General features: G+C 40.3%; 2 protein-coding genes across 4 annotated transcripts in view; one reads left to right on the top strand and one right to left on the bottom strand.

Annotated features, from left to right (window-relative positions):
* Positions 1-196: 196 nt before the first annotated feature.
* Positions 197-11,208, bottom strand: b4galnt1b (beta-1,4-N-acetyl-galactosaminyl transferase 1b). Its single transcript, XM_018673495.2, is given in 13 exon segments — positions 197-2,960; positions 4,216-4,453; positions 4,544-4,684; positions 4,787-4,974; positions 5,097-5,189; positions 6,066-6,204; positions 6,206-6,247; positions 6,322-6,359; positions 6,706-6,812; positions 7,122-7,298; positions 7,422-7,644; positions 8,951-9,052; positions 10,690-11,208. Coding segments are annotated over 11 exon segments (1,596 nt in total). The 5' UTR covers positions 7,637-7,644; positions 8,951-9,052; positions 10,690-11,208; the 3' UTR covers positions 197-2,742.
* Positions 11,209-11,659: 451 nt separating this feature from the next.
* Positions 11,660-19,039, top strand: part of os9 (OS9 endoplasmic reticulum lectin) — a 12,816-nt gene continuing 5,436 nt past the window's right edge. Inside the window, exons 1-11 of one of the 3 annotated variants that reach the window (XM_018673491.2) lie at positions 11,660-11,869; positions 12,285-12,467; positions 15,245-15,308; positions 15,389-15,465; positions 16,678-16,776; positions 16,945-17,146; positions 17,269-17,424; positions 17,556-17,674; positions 18,187-18,247; positions 18,553-18,635; positions 18,740-18,943. In XM_018673491.2, coding sequence (XP_018529007.1) covers positions 11,699-11,869; positions 12,285-12,467; positions 15,245-15,308; positions 15,389-15,465; positions 16,678-16,776; positions 16,945-17,146; positions 17,269-17,424; positions 17,556-17,674; positions 18,187-18,247; positions 18,553-18,635; positions 18,740-18,943 — 1,419 coding nt within the window. In that variant the 5' untranslated portion in view covers positions 11,660-11,698. The remainder of the gene's footprint in view (positions 11,870-12,284; positions 12,468-15,244; positions 15,309-15,388; positions 15,466-16,677; positions 16,777-16,944; positions 17,147-17,268; positions 17,425-17,555; positions 17,675-18,186; positions 18,248-18,552; positions 18,636-18,739; positions 18,944-19,039) is intronic. The other 2 variants (XM_018673490.1, XM_018673488.2) reach the window with 2 other exon arrangements.

Here is a 19,039-nt window from a genome sequence, read left to right as displayed (position 1 = left end):
TTCCTGGAATCCCTTCAGTTCCCTGCAACACACTGCACATCACGGGCATTTGTTTCTGCCAACAGCCATCTGACCGCATGACACATCAAGTCCCAAAGGCCTGTTGTTCATTTACACTGTGTTAAAGTGCAAGTGAGGCCAGGGACTTGCACTATGTACTTACAAGTACGCTGCCTCAATTCACGACATCTCAACATCAACACGTCTGCTCTTTATAAACACTTTCACATTTTCCCAAGTGTGTTTTTTAGCATTTTTGCCTTGATACATTTTTTTAGTGTGTTTGTTATTTTTAAAAAAGACTGACTCGTCCCATCATCATCAGCAGTAAAACATGTGAGACTTTAGCTGCTTTAATTTGTCGTCCTCATTGTTCAAAGACATTTACTCTTGGAATGCATTCAGTGATTGTTTGGCATTAGTCACAAAATAACGACTGTAATGATGTGAACCAATACGAACAATCATATGAACTCAGGACTTTATGATGCAGGTTCCAACTATTGAATTTGTTCCAAGAAAACAAAACAAAACAAACAAACAAAACAGACACAATTATATTCACATCAAAAAGTTAATGTGAAATATAAAGTGAGTCCTGAGGGTGAAGATGTCACAGTCCAACATTTACAGGAGCGCTGATAAAAACTGCTGATTGGATTAAAGAAACAGCAAAACCACATCAAAAATCAGCGATTAACTACCTGAAATACCTGATCTTTGTTTAAATAAATACATTTTTGTTATATATTATATAAGTTTTACACTCTCTGGAGCTGGACAGGGATGCCTTAAAGGACACTTGACTATAATGTAGACTGGACCCTTTATTTTCACCCCCCAACAAATGCTTCGGAAATGAAAGAGTTTGTTTTTTGTTTTTTTAGACATTTTAATATGTCAACATTTGAAATAAATTAAAAAAAAATGCTCGTTATGCTGTGATCAGAAGACTCACACAGGTGGTTTTGGGGTGAGGCAGGCAAGTTAAATCTTAAGAAAGAAAAAAAGAAGCTCAGCTATAGATCCTTTCGACAGCTACAAATCCTAATGTATGACGAAGTTTTGAACACACAATTACACAAAAGCCTTTTTTTTTTCTTCTTTTTTTGAATAATTTCACTGATGAAGTTAGTTTCTTGTTCCTGTCCACAGAGGTAATGTCACATTTTGGTAAAGAAAAACAAACAAAACAAATCCATAACAGACAAAAACTTCACACAAGATAGTTTTAAAATATTCCTCTTGAGATTAAAAAAAAAAATCCTTTTATAAATCTCGGGCACCTCTTTGCTGATAACAAATAACTGAAAAACTTATTAGGAAACAATAGAGTGATACAAGGGCGCCATCTAAAGGCCATGGTATAAAAGAACAGCATCGACACTTCAGGCATGAGTGTATCACAGTCTTTGACGCACACTGACTCTCCGCCAGTATAAAAACAGGATTTTCAAGTCTTGTTTCATCAGCTTTGTCTCACCACGTGTCACTCACAGTTTTCCTCTCATGCTCTGACCACTCAGACTGTGTTTCAAGATGTCAAATAATCATCAAACTCTCATTAATTCTTGTTTTTTTTCCCTCCCCCAGCTCTTTTCTTGTTTTATAATGACAGAAAATTCACATGCGTTTTGGTTCATCCAACTTCTCTTTTACGCAGCATGTGTAAGATGCAATCAGTCTCACTGTTATTCATCAGCGTGCACCGGACACAAACACTCCTCTTCTTCAGATGCTTGTCGAAGAAACCGGAGAGTGACAGATAGCAGGAGACCAACAAAAACAAAAACAAAAAACAAGGCTGCTCCCAGATCAGCTAACACCAGGTGTGACTCCAGATGGATGAGACCCCAAAAGTTTCTCCTCCTCAGGTGTGATTAATCACTCAAAACTGACACAAAGGATTCTGGGTAAAAGGTGGGGGGTGGGGTGGCAAAAATAGAACACAAACAAGATAAAACCATCCCAAAGCAGCCATACCTTTGGCACGACCTGTCACGGAGCGTAGGTACCACAGCGTGAAAAGTTCTGAACACGTTCTTCATGTGGCATCGGTAAAATGATACCTATGCTCTGTGTCTACAGGATTGTCACTTTCTGGGAAGCGTCACCTTTGTCCTCACTAACCGTGAAACCTCGTTCTCAGACTCTCACCAAGTCACTATTGCTTTCCCAAGCTCAGTCTTCTTCTATTCTTCTTATTTTTTTTTTTTTTTTGGATAGTGCAAATTGAGGGAGGACTTGTACCTCTACTGACATTAGAATAGGATGATGATGAAGTGACTCAGACTGTCTGGATGCTACCTGTTGGGTTTTCCCAAAGCTTGGTCTCTCTGTTTGTACAACTTGAGGATGTGTAGCCAGATAAGGTTTGGACAAACACAAAGCAGTATCCCTTTATAACCTTGAAATAATCAAGATTATGCTGTGATTTAACTCTAGAAGAGCACCTGAACTTTTATGCCAGGTTTCGGGATATTTACAGTGTAAAAGGACTTGTCGGCTCACCGCAGAGCTGCGCGCTGACAGAATCAACATTATAATACTGCTCTAATGGCACATGTTCTCTGCGGTGAAGCCTGAAAACCGTTTCAAGTTTTTCAACGAAAGGCAAACAAAAGTGTTTGTCTGAAATCTTCTCTGACGGGACGCAGTGGAGGAGAACTTCTTTGGCAACTCAGGAAGAGCAGAGGAACCTTAGGATAAAGAGGAGAAGGTGAGTGTGGTGGGTGGTGGGGACTAATTATGAGTCAAACACTGGAATCGATTCTTGAAGAACAGGAGGCCATTTTTCGTGTGCGTGGCGTCGGACGAGGCCGGCGGGTAACGAAACTTGGCATAAATCTTGTCGCTCTCTGACTGGCTGACCCAGGGAAGTTTGATTTTGGTGGCGTGATTGACAATGACGTCATCGCAAGAGCCCACGTGGAGAGATCCCAGGCCGTCGATGAAAAACTCTGAAAAACAAACACAATAATTCAACCACACGCATTCAAAACTCACTCAGTGGGTCAGCCATAAAAAACTCTCTTTCAAACTTTCTTCAAACCTAAACGTTTGATACAAGATTTGTCATATGTAGGAGAAATAAAATCAGACCTAAAATAAAAAATCATGTACAAGACATTCAGTATTACCTCCATTGATGGAACTGTGCAGCCATAAAAACATGGAGTTATGGATTCGATATTTCACTTTAAGATTTGAACAACCTAAAAACTAAGGGGAGAAAAAATATATAATTGAAACTGAATTAAATTAACTCTAATGTGTGCATGCAAAGTAGAATCACAGCAGTGCAGTGACTCTGGGATGTTGGCATGTGCTGCCAAGAAAATTTCACAGTCTAATTAATTTAATGCAAAAATTATCTTGGTATATGATGCTATCTCAGAAACTGAAATGAGATAAGAGTTTTTAAAACACAAATTAATAAAACTCTTCACAGTGAAGTCGGGCTCATTATTACGCAGTTGTGTTTTTAACTCTGCTGTCTTGCTGCTCAGTCTAATGGTTTTCATCAGGACCTTTTTCAGATACTAAATTTAGCGTCATGTAGTCATCCTTTTGATGGAAAAAGTTATTCATCTCTCTTTGTCTGTTTCTCTTTTCATGTGTTAGGGTGTGCTCTAATTTCATGCTAAACCAGTGCATGCAACTCCAATGGCACTAAAAAAGTTTCCTGGATTTCTGTGTTAATTAGTCATAAAATGTGATCTGATCTTCACCTAAGTCACAAACATAATGTGCTTTAAGGATTGCTGATCCTTCTGGAAATGCTTGCTTGAGGTTATTGCAGCCAAAGGAGGTTTGACCAGTTATTAAATCCAAAGGTTTGCTCATTTTTCCACCAGCACTGTGAATGATTAATAGCTGTGTTCAATGGAGACATGAAAGATGTTATCTTAAAGGATAGGTACACAATACTTCAAGTCCATCTTGAAGTTAATCTAAACTCTTTGAGACGACTTTGTAAGACTAATCTGGAGTATCTTTTCAAAATCCTGCAGTGTTTGACTAATCATTTAATGCCCTCTATTGTTTCCTGTCAATACAAAGTATAAATACAGTGAATTATGAATAGAATCAGTATGTATACTTTCTTCACAGCAGTTGCTGTCATAGTTATATTAATAGAAGGTAACATAACCAATCAAACCATTGCATATTTGTTGAGCTGTACAGTTGTATCACTGGTTTCACTGTACTCACCCAGGTGAGCTACCCTGGCGAGGCGCGGGTCAAAACCGACCTGCTGGACTTTGTCAGTGCGAGCCAGAAAGAAGTTAATGACCCCATCAGTGACGACACAGTTGGGGAAGCCTTGGATGATGTGATGAAATCCTCTCCTCATGTGTAAACAGTCACCGTCCTCCTCCCCTGGCTCGATGGAGATGGTCTGTCTGTATGTGGCAGTATACCCTGTGGCCTCCCGCACTGCACCACCCACCTGGACACAGCCACGCACACACACACACGTCACTGACAAATTTGCAAAAACAGCACTGACAGCAGCTGTTTATTTGTCCGTCCCCCTCACCAGATCCAGAGTGGTCCTCTCTAAAACATCCACAAGCTTCTCCAGCTTTGTGTTGGCCGTGAAAATGAAGTCATCATCCACCCACAGCACGTACTTTGTGGTCACCTGGGATACGGCCAGGTTTCGTCCGGCAAACCAACCCTACAACATATGACACTGAGCTTGAGTCCCAGAGAGCATCAACAGCGTCTGCGTAAATGTGAAATTAAAAGACGACAGCATTTGTCCCCTGAACTTCTGTACCTTTCCAAAAGGCATGATGTAGTGTTCGATGTAAGGCCCAGAGATGGTTTTGGGATTTTCACTGTCATCAGCGATTACTATGGTGACAGTAGGATAGTATCTTCTGATGCTGTCGATAAGATCTTGAAGCTTATCATAACGCAGGAAAGTCTTTGTAGCTATGGTAACGAGGGCGCTCACATTGTAGTCTGTGGAGAAGGAAGGTCAAACAGCAAACTGATGAAAATTCACTTTTTACAGAATAATAATAATAAAAAGCATTCATATTGTTCAAATTTTTCTAAAACTCTATTCATATGTTGTGTTTTACCTCCTTTGGATCCAGTGTTGTACAGTTTGGGTGTTACACCGTGACGGATCTTGATACTGAAGACAGCTTGATGCCCCTCTGTCTCAAACTGCACTAAAAGACACAACAAAAATAACTTTTAATAAATCTGATTATTGCTGATTCTCTCCTGCCTGGTTCCACAGTTGTTAATGTGCTGTTTGGAGTAGGACATCTATATGCATTAAATCTCATATTTATGTACAAGCAACAAAAGATCAATACTAAAATGAACATCTCTAAAACATCATGTATAACCCACTAGAAGTGTGTGGAGAGACGCTGCCCTGGGACATTTCTGGGCTGCAGCCTTTGGGCAGTGGGTGCGTAGCACCCCAGGTGTGACGGACAATAAAATCATATCGAAATGAATCAAAATGAAATATGCTTGCTGAGACTTACATGATATCACTCTCATGCCCGTGGGGTAAATAAGAAGCTACAGCTGAGGCACAGTTAGCTTAGCATAAAGACTGCAAACAGGGGGAAACAGCTAGCCTGGCTCTGTCCAAAGGAAACAAAATACATTTACTAGCACATCATATCACCAACAGCTCTCACCCAATCCCTACAAAACTGTGGTTTTATGGAGAGATGTCTGACTATTTTGTGGCTCTGAGTAGTTGCCAGGCAACCAGGAGGGGAGTTACTGGTATAGGTGAAGGAAAAGTCAGACACATACCCCCCCACCCACCCCAAAAAACGAAACTGGGAATTATTGTTTTCATACTGTGGATCAACAAGAAAGCAAATGTTGTATTTCCCACAAAGTGAAACTATCAAATCACAAATTACACAGCACTTGATTGTGTACATGAAAAAACACTGAAAAAATAGGGTAGGGTCCTAAAATAACTTGAAAACATTCTCTTGTTATTTTAAAAAGTAGAATCATCATAAGAAAGTCTGGACCAACAAAAAAGAAAAGCTCAGTTGTGTTTGAGTCCTCACCTGTGTCAGCTGTGCTAGGGTGAAACAGAGTGTTTGTGTAGGTGACAAACTGCAGCTGTCGGTTCAGGTTCGGCAGGAGGCTGCTAGACAGAGTCATGTGCATCTCACCATCGCCTTTGATTTTCACCCCGTCTACCTCCTGCTGCCACATTCAGCGTTCCCAGTGTGGCAGTGATGTTTATCTGAGGCGACATGGGAAAAAGAAGATGAAATAAAAGGCCGGATCTAAAACATGTAGACATACTGAAATACTTACTGAGTAATGGTCTCTGGGAAGGTTGTGTAAGGCCAAGCCTGAAAGCAGACGATAACAACAGATTTAACAGATAACAGATTTAGTTCCTGCAGCCACACATACATACACACTTACCCACACATATTATAGAAGGCTTCAGCTCACTGCTCAGTCACTGGTAAATAGTTGAGCAACAGGAATTTATTCTTTGTGTTTGTTGGCGCCAAATGCATCTTAAAATGCTCCAGGCCATATTAGTACTTGCATAAATCAACAATGTCTTTTAATTCAGTAGGCTGTAGGGTAGTAGTCGCACATATATGAGCCAGCACTGGTCTGGTTTTTTGATACATTTTCTACCCAAGAAGCAGCTACAGCTCCCGGCCTCCCCATCTGAAGTCATACCTGGGATGATGATTGTTTTCAGGGGCCGTACCTCCACCCCCTGTGTTGGATACTGTAAGGGATTGTTAGCCTCTGCAACAATGAGAACATCTGCAGGAGTCTGTGACCTGATGGGAGGAAGATACAAACTGTAGCCTCCACACAACACACATTGAAAAACATAGGCAGGAACAGAATAAGTGTTTTCAGCACTTTAAAAATATAAACTGACATGATCCAAAAAAACAAGGCGAAGATTTCAATAGCAGGTAATAATAAAAAATCATGATTTTGTTCTCAGTGGAGAAAAAACCTTGTGCAGAGACAATTTAATTTAGGAAGGGAGGAACATGGTTTTGTGTTTTCGATCTTGTTTTTGCTGGTGCTTCATCATTCTGCTTCTGTGGATGTAATGTTTGTTTGATGGTGCCTCTTACCTCTTCTGGAAACTCTTGTACTCTTTGGCCCGTCTCCTCTTCATCTCCTCCAGCTCGGAGGCCTCAAAGGCAGTGTGCAGCGGGTGAGCTGACACCCGCGGGAATAAGAGTTGGGCGAAGGGCAGGTTTACTCCTCCACTCTCACCCTCACATACGCACCCGTTACGGGCCAACAAACTGGCAGATGATTAGAGACACATGTATGTGAGGAAAATCAGGTTTTATTTCAGGCCTGCTGTGCTGAGGAGTCAACGAACAGAATAAATTCACTGGCTAAAAAAAAAAAAAAGCCACACTTACCTTGCCACATTATCCCTCACATGAAAGGGGATGTTGCCTAATCGTTGGTCTGGTTCTGGGAGCCTGTCCTCCAGGTGCCTCTCTACTATTGGCCCTGGTCGCTGCCACACATCCACTGTGTTGTAGGCCCGAGTTGGCCATGAATGGAGGAGGGCCAGTACCAGCACCACAGACACCAGAATGGCGAGCAACACCGTCTTCCTTAGGGAGCGCATCCTAAAACCTGACACAGACAAGGACAATAAGTCTCTCATAATACCATGCTCACATGCGCCACATGTGTATTAAAAGAGTAGAGTGGTTGCTGAGAGATCCTTTTACAAACACAGACATGAAAGATAAGGCACAAAATCCACAGTTGTTCTGTGTAAAAATATAATTTTAAGGTTTAGTTGAGGCTAATATGAGGCTTCAGCAGTCTCCGTTAGCCAAATGAAGAGGATATTTATTTTCCAAATTACAGTCTTTTAACCTCTTAGCACCCACCTGATCACCAGCAGAGTTAGGGTTAGGGTTAGTGGATTAGGGTTAGAGGTTGGGGTGAGGATTAAGGGGTTAAGTATGAAATTGTCTTTGTTACTATCCCTCCATTGCATCTTAACACAAAGGAAGAAAAGAAAAAAAGAGAAAAGGAATTTTGTGCAAAGAAATGCCTGAAACCTTTAAGGATTTCCACTTGATTTGAAACCTCATGTTGGCTTTGACTGCACAGAACAAAGACTGTGTCCCTCATTACGCAAAAACTCATAAGACTGACATGGAAAAACCTGTCGATAAATCATCACGACTCCAGAGTTGTTGAGCTTGTTTCAGGTGCCCTGTGGTTACATTTATGGAGGATCCACTTAGCACAAGTGTACCGTAGATGGTATTTGCACATCTATGCTGCTCGTAAATTGTTCTGGAGACAATGAACAATCAGGAATGTGGCTGTCACCATGTTAAACATATAACAAACCGTTAGTTTTACACATGCTCAGACACATTTCCATCATCATCATTTCCACCAGCCAGTGCTACAACGTAAGCAGTTTGGCACTTGCCTGCTGTGTTAGCAGTGAAGTTTCTGACAAGATAGCTCAGTGTCGAAGTGTAAAATCTGGAAAGAAGCAGATGTTGTACTATTATGTGTGTGTGTGTGTGGTGGGTGGGTTTTCGATCTAAGATATATTCTGTAAACTGAGAGAGGCTGGTTGTTCAGTGTTGAATGTTTTATCCGACCCACTGTGATTTCATTATTGGTTTGTCTTTGATTCTTTCAGTTTCTTTAACTCCACCATCTGTGGTGTTTTGGCCTGTGACACTTGAGCTTTCTAACAGACTTCAGTCCTCTTGAGTTTAGTGAAGATGAGCTCAACATTTCAGTCAGTTCAATTTGCCATCACGTTGAATTTTGTCAACATTTTTTTCCGCTACAAAAAGATGTCAAGGGAATAAAGCAGAGGAACGCTTGATGGTTTCCTCATCCATTTCATTCAATTACACCTAATATAAATGTTTAAAATTATTATTATTATTATTTTACATACCCAACTGCCTCTATCCAGTCAGTGAAAGGTCATCCTCTGTAGGCACCTGCATCTCCAGAAACCATGTAGATAGTTACAGAAAGGAGTGAGCGCCTCCCCCATCTAGAGACAAGAAGAAATAAGCAAAATTACATTAAATGCCATAAAATACAGCAGTAAAAAGTCATTATAACATCACAGACTAGTTCCAGATGAAGTGTACACTGTATACAAAATAATACAAAGTAATTGCATCGTCACATTAAAAAAACACAGTTGAGCACCCATATGGTGCTTCATCAGCTGCTCACGTGGTCTCACGGCCCCCAGGGGAAATCCTGTAGAGGATGGGGGTGACCAATTTAGCATTACTGTGGCGAGCTGGAAACAATCAATAGAGGGGAGAGATGGATAGGGTCAGCAGTGAGCAGCCAATCACCTGAGCCGTTATAGGACTTCATCTCTCATAGGAAATGGTTTCTTAGAGTGCTCCTTTTAAAAGCATCTCTGCTGGTGATGTAGGCTACACTCAATGTACATTAGATGCAAAGCTTATATACACATTACATATATACTGTATATATACACTTTTATTAGAAACAAAAGAGAGTGACATTTGGGCATTTGATCCTTCAGGCAGCATGTATCTGCTCTGTATAAAAAACTGAATCTTGTGAATACATTCTTTAATTGTTTATGAGCAATGATAATTTCATATAGGAAAGTGTATTTTTACAGCTGCAAAGTTTATCCAGTAACAGACAATTTAACTGTTTTTATCAGCAACCTATCAGCCTATCAGCCTATCAGCTCAGTATCCTTCCTTCCAGATAAACTGTAACTCAAAGTGGACAAATAATAATCTAATAATCTGTGAGGCAACATTAAACAGAACTAATTTGCAACAATTAGTTATGATACTAGTTATTTATAATAATAATAATAATAATAATAATAATAATAACACCTTCTGTTCATATCTTCATGATAAACTCCAATGAAAAACTATTAATAATAACACTGAGTTACAGCCCAGCCATAATACAAACCAAAGCTCTGAAGAATATGAAGAACACTGATCATAAGAATGAATGAATGAATGAATGCTATACGCGCTATAATCTTAATTCAAATCATTAATAAAATGACATGTTTTAATTTAGAGTGTAACACTGTAAAAACATGCTGAATCAACCCCACCAGGAGGTAAGGAAACACGGTACAGACACAGACATCGGTCCCTCCCAAAGTGCGCGTGACAGATGTGTTACCTCAATATGATTTGTTCAAATTTTGGATAAATTGGCATAAGCTACTCTCTGATGCTACCCGTTATCCTTAAGCACAAGAACTAACGTAATCATCTGTCCAGCAATCCGGGCCAGCGATTATAAATGCCTGGCTGCAGATGTAATAAGCTCCATCGGACAGGCCTATTATCCTACCTTGTCGTGAATAAGATTGCCGGGAGAAAAATTTTATCATGCACACAAATCTTGTCTTTCGATTGCCTTACGTGCCAAACCCATCTCCTTCAGAACAAAGATCCGTTGAATTTAAGCATTTTAACGACGAAGATTTTGGCAGCCAAAAAATAAATAAAATAAATAATACTAATAATTCTTCTTCTCTGATGTTTTGTCCGGTGGCGAAATCGTCAAATGCTCATCCACAGCTGAGGGAAACCGACATGTAATAACGTGCTGAAGACAGGGCCTATGTCTTCAGTCAAATCATAGCATAATGAAGGGGGATCTCACCTCAGTCCAAAGACGCACACTGTAAGCTGCTTCACGCACCCGCCCTGCAAGGAGGTCGTCCCTCTTAATGAATTTGTTTCTCAACCGGTCTTGGAAATGGGATTAGATGTGGAAAAACGCAGCAGCCACACATCGCAGCACTGCAGGCTCTGGACGGACGCTCCCCCTGCAGCAGCAGCAGCAGCACAGCGGAGTGGAGCGGAGCGCGCACCGCACCTCAAGACAACACTCAGCGGTCAATCATGGAGCCCCAACATGTAATACACATCATCAACCACGTATGAGCTATAGCACCATTTCTGTAATAATTTATTTGGCTGATGTCCCAGTAACAAGACCTGCTCATAAATATAGATCAACAAAACCATGCGCGTGTGTGTGGGCGTCTGTGCACATATGTGTTTGGCCTGTGTGTGTCCTATCATATGGGAATGTGTGAATGCGTGTTTAACGGTTCTTCTTTTTCTGGCTAGTCTGGCTAAGTAATATTAGGTAAGTATTCTAGTCTGAACACAAATACCACACACTCTGAGTTCACATTTTCACTTTTCAGTCCGCCACTGAGTGCTTATAGGGCCCTAACTGGAGAAGTTTATTGTTACACTTGTAAAATGTGAATCTTAGAAATCTTAATAAACAGTGGTCTGGTGTTACCATATTAGAAAATAACCCGCATGATTGTCATTTGGCCAAATTGGCTGTCGACACGCCTCACCCATCAAGGCAATGGCAGTCTGGTTACCGTCTCAGTCGGTGAGTTTGTTTTATGGCTACACAGACCTGGACAGCTTATGTGTGCGTTATTTTATGATGATCCATACTAGCAAGGTAAGGTTGCCGCCCACTCTCTCTGTACCAGTACTATAAGCTAACGCACCCACGGAACTTGCCAACCGTTGAGAGACACAAAAACTGACCAATGACAGAGCAGCGCTTGTCACGGCAACCAATCAGCTGCTACCATGTCAGTCGTCCTCCTGTGTTTTGTTGCTGTCACATTAATGGGGGTATGAGGAGAGAGTCAATCATCATGGCTGCTTCCTTGGTACGATGGCTAAAAAGACTGTACGTTTTCTTGTTGATATGCCCCCTCTGTGTCCCGGCCTTCTTGAATTTGGAGGAACTGAACGAGATGAAATATGGGATCCAAATTCTTCCCGACCCTGTCATCCTGGGGCAGGTGAGCGTGTGGGGGGTGTTTGGGAAAGCTAAAGATTAGCTTGCTAGCTAGAAAGTAGGCTACCGTTAGCTAGCGTTAAATGTTATTAAATATTTAACTTTTTATTCGAAAATAAAAAGTAACATCCCTGTTAGCTGGCTGAGGCTTACTTTGAAATGGACAATATGCTTGCAAGTTATATTAAGGAGCGGGGTTAATGCTGAAGTGACCTACGCAGCAGCTACCGTTGACAGCTGTCACAACACAACCTCGGTTTCCTTACTTCCACCTACCTGTAACTTCTTCACATTACCAAAAATGAACCATAGTTATAGAAGCAAAACCAGGGAGTTAATGGACCATAAAGAAGGTTTAGCCTTCTGCTAATGTGTTGCTTTGTCATACAGCAGTTAACACGACTGTGTTTCTCCCTCAGACCAAGACAGAGGAGGTTATGATGGTGTCCAGTAAATACAAGCAGCTGTATGAGTGTCGACTTCCAGCTCAGGCTGTCCGTTTTCATCAGGACCCTGCCTCCGAGCCGGACTCACAGGGTTACACTGGACCAGACATCCCAGACCTGCTCAATCCAATGCACAATGCCCCATGTCTAGTGAAGGTTGGTCCTCTGCTTATCTGTGAAGTCTATTAGCCCAGTGCTTAAGCTTGTTTAGACTAATTAAACTTTTTGATGCAAACTGTATCACGTTGACTGATCACACCTGTCACTAAAATGTATTCAAGTAGAGGCTCCAGTCATACAGTCCATAGTTAACTGCACCAAAAGCACATTGAGAAAGCCCATATATCCATTCACCCAGTAGCTATACCAAGGGTTGCAGGGGGTAGAGCCAGTCCCAGCTGACACTGGGTGAGAAGGGCCAACACACAAACACACAAACAACCATTCATGCATACATTCACAGCTGCGGCCAATTTATAGTTGTCAGTTAACCTAACCTGCTAATATTTGGACTGATGGAGGAAATCTCTGCAGGTACAGGGAGAACATGCAAACTCCACACAGAAGGGCCTCACCCAGGCATCAGGTTTGAACCCAGAACCTTCTTGATGTGGGGCGGCACAGTGCCACAGTGGTTAGCACTGTCTCCTCATAGCATGGAGGTTCTAGGTTCTTGCCGGCCAGCTTTGGCCTTCTTGTGAGGAGTTTGCATGTATGAAAAGTGCTGAAATCTAACTCCTCAGGCCATATTTACCTCAGTGAAGGAGGTCATGTTTTCCCCTTGTCTGTTGCTTGGTTTGTTTACTTGGTCAGCAGGATTATGGTAAAAGGGAGGAACCAATTTGCACCAAACTTGGTGGAGGGATTGGACATAGGCCAGGGAAGAAACCATAAAATTTTGGTATGGATCCAGTGAAAGAGGTTGATGCAGAATTTTTTAAAAATCACTTTCTTTAACATTGTGAGATAGGGTATGTTTCAACATTTTTGTCAATTTCTCAGGGAATAAAGTTTGAGTCTTGATGTAAAAAATATGTCTTTATTGTGTTGAAGTCTATGAGTTTGGTGGAGGTATATACTCTACTGAGTGCCATTCTAGTTAATGATGTAAATGTATAATGTGATTTAATAATCACTGTGGCAGGAAAGGTATGTCTGCATTAGTCAACCTTGAAGTGTTGAGAAGAAAGATAGTGAGCACATTGATCCTCAAGGCAAAAGCAGCACACAAAAGAGGGACTGACTGATTTATTGAGGCAGCAGGTTGACAGGATATGTATACAGATGGATATGATAGCACCACCTGTAAATTAGAGCACATTATGATCTGAAAAAATACAAAAACAATATCTGCTATGTACATAATACATGTAGTTTTAATAAAATAGGCTGTCAACATAGGATAAACCGTGTACAGTACACTCTACAACTTCTGTCCATTTTACAGTTTGTATAAAAAGCACAAGACATCTTTGAAACAAAGGTGATTTGCACATGCCATACAATTCAGACAGGATGTTCACAGGTCCATACGTGAGGCAAGATACCAGTAAGTAAGCACAGTCATATTATCTAGGAGTATGGCAGAACATAAATGTGTATTTTTTCTGTTGCGTGTTCCGAGGTTCCTCACACACACACAGTATAATCACATGAGTTTGGAAGTGAAATCAGGTTATAGGTTGTCTATTCATTCATTTGTGACTTGGTTTGATGTATAAACAGCAATCTGTCAAAGCTAGATCTACAAACACCAAAGTCTAAATATATTTGAATACAAGAGAAAATGTCTGAACAGGGCCTCTGAAACTAATTTGCATTCATACATGTGGTCTTTCCAGTGTACCCACAGTCCTGTAACTCAGGACATTCCTTAACATCACTGTGCTGCTCTTTCAGTAAGATGGTAAAACAGGAAGTGGTTACACTTTCCTCGTGAATATTTTATTTAACCCCAACCATCCAATGTGACTATAGGGAGTAACCAAAAGACGTTGTTCCAAAATGCCTCAAATAATATGCACATATTTTCTTTCTCTCACCTTTTTTCCATAAATTTCTCATCCTGTAGTCCAGTCAGAGAAAGATTATGAATGTTGAAGAAGTTTGGCTGTTATAAGTATGTTTGTTGCCTAACCCAGTGCCCAGTGACGTACTTATCCAATGACTTCCTTATAAGACATTTTTGTGTGGTTGCTTAAAGACAAGGTGCTTTTCATGCCACACAAGGGAACTGTGGCTGTGAGGAATGTGAAAAGAATTCTGTTTTGTTTTTAGTCCTGTAAATAATCATCTCAGTTACTGGTGGTTTCCACAGAATTTTATAGCTGACATGGGACAGCTTGTCTGAAACAAAGACCATCTCCTCTAACATGACAAAAAATACTTACATCCTACTCTGAAGAAATGAAACATTAATAATCATGGAAAAAGAGCAGAGGTGTTATTTCACGCAGCAAATGCTACATATATATAATGAGTGTGGCCATTGTTCAGGGTGTTTTCTTTTAACTGAGACAAGATACATGAAGATCAACTCTGCTGAATAATTTCCTCAGGGACACTCTGTTCTGTTTTATTATAACAGGAACATAATACAGTCTGTAATTGCTTCTACTGTTGCACTCAATAAGATATTAGCACATCTGAACAAAGTACTGGCATTTACCAATGAGGAACAAGTACAATTTTTGGTCAGATACACAGCTTTATAGCATTTTCCAGATTAAATAAAAATACTTGAAAAATACACACACAAAAATACACATATACACCATGTGTGTGCAGGAAAGTAAATTTGAAGTTGTTTGATTTTGTGGAATTTTAATTGGATGATTTCTGATATTGGTGACAAGACTAAGCAAATAGCTTAAATGAAAAGGAAAATGTGTCGGTTTGTAATTTGAAATGTTTGCTGTGTGTGTTTCCTGCAGACGAAGGACTGGTGGACATATGAGTTCTGTCATGGTCAGCATATCAGACAGTACCACCTTGAAGGTGAGAGCGCATCACTGTGTTTTCTGTTTGTGTATTTTATGACAAATGAACTTTTACAGATGTTGTTTCTCTCTCCTCAGACACAGAAATCAAAGGGGACATTCTGTTTCTTGGTTATTATGAGTCTGAATTTGATTGGAACAATGAAACAGCAAAGGTAAGGCTACCTCAGATCTGCAGTTCCATTTTCTTAAATATCAGATTTATGGTATAAAAAAGATGGTTGTATGATGTGAACTCAACCTTGTAGCTGTATGTGCCAGTGGGTAGTTTAAAACTGAATGCCTTGAGTGTTCAACATATTATTAATTAATCCCAGTCTAATTCTGTATGTGGGACAGATATAATTTGGATTTGCTCTCTGTTCCAAAATATATTGTCATTACTAATTGCCCACATAGTTTGCTGAGCTCTACTCATTTCATCAGTACTTGACGCTACAGATAAAAAAGGACACATCATAGTGTTTGCTGTACATTATCATGATCTTTGCTTTTAAAATCAAACCCAGTAAAATCCCAGTTCAAGACAATGTTCAGGAAAAATGCATATATATAACTTTCTTCATTTATCCTCTGCCTCTATGTTATTTTAGCGTCGGATTGTCCAACAAGTGTACATGGTTTTTTAATGACATAAGAACAACAAGAGCTGCCTGCACCTGCTGATTATACCTGCCTTTATTGTTTACTGGGTGGAGATTTACACATCAGTTAAGTGGGTTAGATGGGTTACACCACACAAACTAATTCTTACCAAGGTATTATCTGTTGCTAAATATTTACACTGTGTTACTGCCAGATATAACTGTGTGTAGCTACCTGAACCAACACACAAGGTAACCTAAACAGAATATGTTTGTCATATCTGACCTGACACTTTGATTGATGCAGTTTAATGATGATGTGATCTGGGGAGATTTTAAATTACTTCAATTACTCATCATTAAAATATCATCAGTTAAATTTAATATATTATTTGATAGTGATGTTACAGCTCATAATGTTCGCAGTGTACACAGTTGCTTGCTTTTGATTGGACAGCTCCACAAAGCAACCAGTTTACACAGTACTACGACCTTTACTAGCCAAGACATGTGCAACCCAATTTAGAAAATCACCACTTGTTACTAAGTAGTAGAACTAGTAGAACTTAAAAAGGACTTTACACACAATCTTAGATTTACAAACTGCTGGTGTAACTTAGATCCTGTTCACTTCAAAGACTGTATTGTGATTTACCAGCTTTCAATATGCAAATCATTAGACATGCACAAGCTTCAGAAGCACCTTTTTAAAGTTTTGGATGATGCAGTAAAGCATCAGTGTTTAACGGTTGCATTAATGTATCTTTGCTGTTTATTTCCCAGGCCTCCAAACAGCACAGGCTGAAGCGCTACCACAGTCAGACCTATGTAAATGGATCCAAATGTGACTTAAATGGAAATCCCAGAGAGACAGAAGTCCGGGTGAGATATTTGAATTAAGGTGACATTTGTATCCCACTCTGCCTGTGTGGTTTTTCTTATTTTGATTTCTGTTTTACTACTACAAACAGAGATGTGAAGTCAGTTTGCATGTTAAACCAAAATATGAATCCGAGACGCACCTAGATGGTTTTACTCTATTATTTCCAGTTTGTATGTGAAGAGGGTTCAGGTGACTACATCGCCAGAGTGGATGAGCCTCAGTCGTGCCGCTATGTGCTGACAATTCACACCAGTCGCACCTGCCAGCATCCATTCCTGCGACCACCGTCCACTGCCAAGCCCCAGGGTATCGTGTGCCAGCCAGCACTAAGTGCCCAACAGTACATGGATTACGTCAAGGCCCAAGTCTGTGAGTTGACAAAAATGAAGGTGACCGTGATGTAGCATTTGGAAACTGTCTCGCCTTCTCACTTTTCCTTCATCTTTCACTTTTTCTTTCATTCTTTCTTCTCTTCCGCTGTGTGTTCCCAGCGGACACAAAGCGAAAAGTAGAGCAGATCTCAGAGGAGCTGAGGAGTCTTGATGAGATGTTGGCTGGTAATGAAGGGGCAGATGGAGCAGTGGAAGTAACAGCAGAAGAGATATCACCTGCACCCAGTGATGACTCAGACATCTCAGACAGAAAAGGTGCATTTTTTATAGTTAAAGTGAAAATGTGTTCAAAGTACTGTAGTAATATGTCAGTGCACTGACTAAATGGATCCACATAGTTTCACATTCTCACAAAGCTTTTCTCGTTTGCATTTATTTGGAAACAGACACTACTGATGTATCCGAGGATGCTGGGTCAGAAGAGGCAGAGGAGGATTCTGATTTCTGGGAGGGTGTAACGAAACCAGGGAGCTCAAAAACAACTGCTCCTCAACAGGAGGGTCAGGTACAGTAAACACTGCGTGCCCTAGAATCAGTTTACCCTCTGAATGAATGATGCCTTACATTGGCGGTGAATAAAAGGCTGACTGATTATGTTTCATCACAACAACTTTTTCTGCAAGTTTTGAACTAAGAAATGTCAGTGTCCCTGAAATCAGAGTACTAATTGTATTTCATTTCATTCATAACTGACCACAGAAACACTATTATGTGCTAAATCAACTGGAATTTCTTGTAACTGAGTACATTTTCATGCATTCTCGTAATTTTTGTGCTTTAACCCATCTAAATTGATAGATTATTTCTGAATATTATAGTTCATTGCTGTCTCTATCCTCTAAAACTGTGTTTCCAAAAACTCTCTACAAATGAATTTGTAAGTTTCTGTTTAATTGGTCAAAGTGAGGATTTGAATTGAGGCTCAAGTCTCTTTCAGAACCCATCTGACCACTAGAGGGTGTGGGTCAACACATTACCATTTACCGTCACTAATCTGATTATTATCTTTCTCCACAGGCAACAGATGACGACTATAACTCACTTACAGACAATGAAGTCATTGATGATGGTGATGAAGGTAATGCAGTTTGCCACTGTTGCCTACTAGTCACACACACACACACTCACACACGCACACACATAGAAAGACTGATGCCATTTCTGATCACTTTGACCACCAATGTCTTGTGGTTGCTGGCTTAGAGAGCCTCAAACAGAATTACTAGAACCGGAGAGTCTTTTATGTGGGTGCAGTTACGCCGTCTGTTTTGCAAAGTGAACAACAGTCCAAATGTGGTACTTTATGGTGATTAGTTATGCATTTATATTGTGTGCTGTGTTAGACTTTGAGTGTTTTCTGTCTTTGAAATGAATCTCTTTTAGTAGAAAAATTCAACTTTAAAATCATCACTGACCCAGCGGACCTGATGAAATTTGTCCAGCACCTTAAAGAGAGTAACAGGAAGGTCAGTACCATTTGTACACCTCTTAAAGGTAAATTCTTTTTCACTGTGGTGTATGGGTGTTCCAGTTCAATGCAGTCATTCTTTTTGTGTTTTTTTTGTTTTAGAAAGCACAAAACCAAGCCAAAAGTCATGGAGAGAAACCAACAAGCGACGGGGAGACAGAGAAGCTTGGCCAGGAAGAGAAATATGAAGATGAACGCCTGCTACAGGAGTTTGAGGATGAAATGGCCGACCTCTCTGTGCCGTCTGATAAGATTGAAGAAATAAAAGAGGAGATGCAGAAGGAGTTTGACAACATCATAAATGAGGTTTCAGACCACAGATAATATGCCATTTTAACACAGAGAACATGCCTAGAGTTCATGTATATTTAAAAGTTATAAGGCAGATCTTACACGTAACGT

The sequence above is a fragment of the Lates calcarifer genome, linkage group LG12, assembly GCF_001640805.2.
Source record: "Lates calcarifer isolate ASB-BC8 linkage group LG12, TLL_Latcal_v3, whole genome shotgun sequence".
In the NCBI taxonomy this organism is placed as follows: domain Eukaryota; kingdom Metazoa; phylum Chordata; class Actinopteri; family Centropomidae; genus Lates; species Lates calcarifer.
Note: the sequence above shows the minus strand (reverse complement) of the source record. Positions and strands in the feature narration are given on the sequence as shown.